General features: G+C 59.0%; 1 protein-coding gene across 1 annotated transcript; it reads left to right on the forward strand.

Annotated features, from left to right (window-relative positions):
- Window positions 1-362: 362 nt before the first annotated feature.
- Window positions 363-2,781, forward strand: PRRT1 (proline rich transmembrane protein 1; the record flags this gene model as incomplete). The annotated part of the gene is made up of 4 exons (XM_082639085.1): window positions 363-436; window positions 1,352-1,887; window positions 2,241-2,426; window positions 2,605-2,781. The coding sequence occupies exons 1-4, from the start codon at window positions 418-420 to the stop codon at window positions 2,779-2,781; spliced, it is 918 nt and encodes a 305-aa protein (XP_082495211.1). The 5' UTR covers window positions 363-417.
- Window positions 2,782-4,714: the final 1,933 nt, after the last annotated feature.

Below are 4,714 nucleotides of genomic sequence, written 5' to 3' on the forward strand. Positions count from 1 at the left end.
CCACAATATAATCACTACGGCCAGTCTTGGAGGGGAAGACTCTAGAGAGTTCTTTCTCCCTCCTTCCTTCCCTTAGTACCACCCGCCTTGCCTGGTCTTGCTTGCCTCCCAGTTTCCATGACAACTCCAAAGGAGCCCAAACTGGGGGCTTGAATGCCGGGGTGAGAGGAGGCGAGACGTAGTCCAAAAGCGGAGACCGAGTGGGGATGCGTCTGGAGGATTCCCCCTCCCTCGCCTCGGTCCCTTTAAGCTCCCCCCCTCCCTGCTTTCCCTCCGCCCCCCGCCGCCACAGTCTTCATCTCTCCATCTCTGCGCTGCTGCCGGCTGCGCAATCTGCGCACCCAGACTCCGGTGCTAGCCAGGGACCCTGACTCCAGACTCCGGTTGCACGGATCCTGTCCCAGCGAGACAGCAGGCATGTCATCCGAAAAGTCAGGTAGAAAACAACAACAAAACCTCCAGCCCTCTCCAGTGTCTCCTGACTCTTCCCCCCCGCCACCCCCTCCCTTACCCCTCCCTAGCGGTTGGTTCTGTTTCATTCCCCTTGTATCCAGCTCTCCACACCCCGACCCCAAAACCCCCTCCTCTTTTTATATCCCTCCCTTCTCTTCCTTTCCTCCTGCCAGTCTCAGCCTCAGTCCCTTGTCAACAACATGGGTTAGGGGGGCAGGTTGAGAGGGTGAGGGAAGTACAAGAGTGACTTAGCATCAGCCAGGTACTGCATGGATAGCATCATTGCAAGTGACAGATGGACAGATGACACTGGCTCGCATGGAGACATCCAATGGGGAAATATGGAGAGATGATCAGATGGGGGTTGCCAGGGGAGTAAAATCCAGAGGACCCTTCTTTAATCTGTCCTAAAAGTGGTACTGAGACTCCCAAAGAGACTAGGGCACCCCCTCCCCACTGAAGGAATGGCAGAGAGGAACATGTTATCCTACATGTGTTTATACAACTGTTGAACTGAGCACATGTTAACAGTGTTGCATGTCTACACACGTGCACACACAGGAGTAGCTCGCATAGGCTAGCCCAAAGGCAGCCATAAGCCAAGGAGCATATGAGTTTGGATCTGCAGGTTAAAGCTGTGTGCCCATTGCTGAAGAAGGGAGAGGAGCGGAAGAGAGTTATGACCTCAAAACTAGATTGAAAAGCGGGGCCGGGGTGGGGGGAGCTGATGGCCTAGATACAACCTCTCTGCTGCCCCAAGAATGAGAGATGGCTTCTCACCCATCTCCTCTCTGTCTCTCCCGTTACCTTCCTCCATCCCTGACCCTCTGTGTCTCCCCCTGCCCCTCCTTATCTCATCTGTCTTATCTCTCCCCACACCTCTGCTCACCGCCCCCAGGCCTCCCCGACTCAGTCCCTCACACCTCTCCACCACCCTACAATGCCCCCCAGCCCCCGGCCGAACCTCCCGCCCCGCCCCCACAGACAGCCCCTTCCTCGCACCATCACCACCACCACCACTACCACCAGTCTGGCACTGCCACCCTCCCGCGCTTAGGGGCTGGGGGCCTGGCTTCCGGGGCCGCCGCTCAGCGCGGTCCCTCATCCTCCGCCACCTTGCCGAGGCCTCCGCATCACGTCCCGCCCGGCCCGGCCGCTGGGGTACCCCCACCCGGCTGCGCTACCTTGCCCCGCATGCCACCCGACCCTTACCTGCAGGAGACTCGCTTCGAGGGCCCACTACCCCCGCCGCCGCCCGCCGCCGCCGCCCCGCCCCCGCCGGCGCCCGCTCACACTGCCCAGGCCCCGGGCTTCGTGGTGCCCACGCACACTGGAGCGGTAGGCACGCTGCCACTGGGGGGCTACGTAGCCCCCGGTTACCCCTTACAGCTGCAGCCTTGCACTGCCTACGTGCCAGTCTACCCGGTGGGCGCGGTGAGTACGGGGCGGACAGGGGCCTGGGGGGAGGGGGGGATGGAACAGGACCTGGAATTGGGGATACACTGGGGGCTGGTGGGATAGAGAAACAGGGCCAGGGGACCAGGCGGCGTTCTGGGGCCAAGGGAGAGGAGAGACTAAGGAAAAGCCTGGGGATGGGGCGGGGCGGGGAGGGAGTGGTCTGGTGGTCAGCTGGAGTCAAAGATCAAGGCCTGGCAGGGGAAACAGCCTAAAAGTCCAGAGGAGGTTTGAAAGAAGGAAACAACCCTCTTTCTCTGCCAGACGTGGAAAGCTGGTGGGCTCAAGGAGGGTAAGAGTGACGTCCTCTCCCCACAACCTTCCTTCCACAGCCCTATGCCGGCGGGACCCCGGGGGGAACGGGAGTAACCTCCACGCTTCCCCCGCCGCCCCAAGGCCCAGGGCTGGCCCTGCTGGAGCCGAGGCGCCCGCCCCATGACTACATGCCCATCGCGGTGCTGACCACCATCTGCTGCTTCTGGCCTACGGGCATCATTGCCATCTTCAAGGCAGTGCAGGTGCGTGGAGGCGGGGGAGGGGGGAGGGAATGGAGGCGGAGTATGGAGAGTAGGGCTCGCGAGGTCTTCCTTAGTCCCAGGGAGTGCTGGACGTTTTGGGGAGCACCTTAGAGGGAGGCTGAGGCGTGCGGCCGAGGTAGCAGCTCTCTGATCTGCTCTCCCCCACCCTCCCCCGCAGGTGCGCACGGCCTTGGCCCGCGGAGACATGGTGTCAGCCGAGATCGCTTCACGCGAGGCCCGGAACTTCTCCTTCATCTCCCTGGCCGTGGGCATAGCAGCCATGGTGCTCTGTACCATCCTCACCGTAGTCATCATCATTGCTGCACAGCACCACGAGAACTATTGGGATCCGTAAGGACGCCTACGGCCCGGCCCCACTCTGCGCCCCTCGACCTCCCAAGCGCGTTTTGCCGTCAAGCCGCGGATCCAGCGGGCCCCCTGCACACCCGCTTCTGGGGCCACCGGACTTGGTTACATCCTAAACTAGGCCTCTACGGAAACTCTCGCCTTGCGGCCACGCTCCGAATCCAGTTCCTCAGGAACCCCGCCAAAACCCACACTAACAGGGACGCCGCTTCCTGGGATTCCGGCCAGATGCCGGGCCCCTCAGTCGCTCCAGGCCCCCACCCCCTCTAAATACAGCGCCCCTGGCCGAGCTCCCTCGGTCACTGCTCCCCAGCCTGGAAACTTGTCCCTAAAGCCGCGCCTCCTGTATAGGCTCCGCCCCGGCTCTGATAAAGCCCCGCCTCCAGGTCGGCAGGCTCCGCCTTCTTTTCTTCCCCGCGGGGTGATTCAGTCCGGTGATTGGGTTTGTGGCGCCAGGCCTCGCCCCCTTACTGACAGACTCCTCCCCTTTGCCCGGCGCGAGAGCCGAGCCCCAGGGTAGCCACGCCCCCACGCTCACTCCCATTTTTGCGAGTACAGTTCCGTTTCTCCTCCACCTCATCCCCGCCTCCTTTCTTGCTAATCCCGGAACCTCTGTCTACTTTTGATTTTTTTGGAATGAGATTTGGGAGGTTACCGGTTTCAGAACCTTCACCCTGGGATGAAGATTACGTCCCCGTTCTCTGTAAATACTCCCTTCCTCCTATCCCAACTCCTGGGCGGTCGGGCAGAAGGGAACCTAGGGTACAAACCTTCCGGTGTCCGGAGGGAGCCGGTCCCTCCCCGTCCCCTCGGTAGTCCTCACCTTGTTCTGATCTGTGTGTGAGTGTGTGTGTGAATTTCTGAAAGACAATATTAAATAGATTAAGTGGATTTATCACATGCAACTCCGAAGACTGCAGCCTTGCAAAGACCCTGCTTTTTTGGTTTCCCCTTTCACCTCCCCTCATCTCCCCTTCTGGGGGCGTGGGGAAAGTGGGGGAAGAAAACTGACAGACAAAAGTGAGAGGAGACAGATTCCCAGGACACCAGAGAGACAAACACAAATATGGGGTAAGGGGCCTCCCTGGGAATCCTACTGGGGAAGACCTTGAGATCCATCCTTGGTAGGGATGTCTTTACCCAGCATACCTTTTCCACTCCCTACCAGACTGGGCTTAAGACTTTGGAGAGGAGGGAAGATTTACAAGCAGACCCAGGGATCTATCCCCAGAACTCCAGGAAGTCAGGAGGAAAGAAGGCAGACCATTCTGAAGAAGTTGGCCAGGGATAGGGTGGCATGGGGCAGGGAAAAGATGCCAGCTGCCCACAGCTGTTCCTGCTTGCAGGCTGAAGGGTGGCAGACAACTTGGATTAGCCCTACTTGGTGTGTTGTACCAGTGTAGGGAAGGCAAAGGGAGCAAAGAGCTGTGGGAGTCGGGCTGCTATAACAAAAATACCATCACTGGATGGCTTATAAAGAACAGAAGTTTACTGCAAGTCTGAGATCAGGGTGCCAGCACAATCAGGCGCAGGCCCTCTTCCAGGTTGTAGACCTCTCACTGTATCCTCACTTGGCCGAAAGGGCTAGGGAGCTCTGTGGGGTCTCTTTTATAAGAGCACTAATCCCACTCATGAGGGCTCTACTCTCATGACCTAAGTACCTCCCAAAGGCCTCACCTCCTAATACCATTGTATTGCACATTAGAATTTCAATATATGTACTGGGGGAGAGGGGAGGGCACACAAACATTCTGACCAAAGCTGAGTGCCGGGGAGGAAGTCCATAGCCTCTCAAGTCTGCCTGGAGCTAGTTGCTCTCTCCTATTCTGAGGTCAACCAGGAGACCTCTTGGGGAGGGGGAGGAGGCACAAGCGGTGGACTTGGTATCTTCAGTTGTACACCTGCAGGACAGGGTCCTATCC

This window comes from Mesoplodon mirus, assembly GCF_964341445.2.
Source record: "Mesoplodon mirus genome assembly, chromosome: 12".
NCBI classification, from domain to species: Eukaryota; Metazoa; Chordata; class Mammalia; order Artiodactyla; family Ziphiidae; genus Mesoplodon; species Mesoplodon mirus.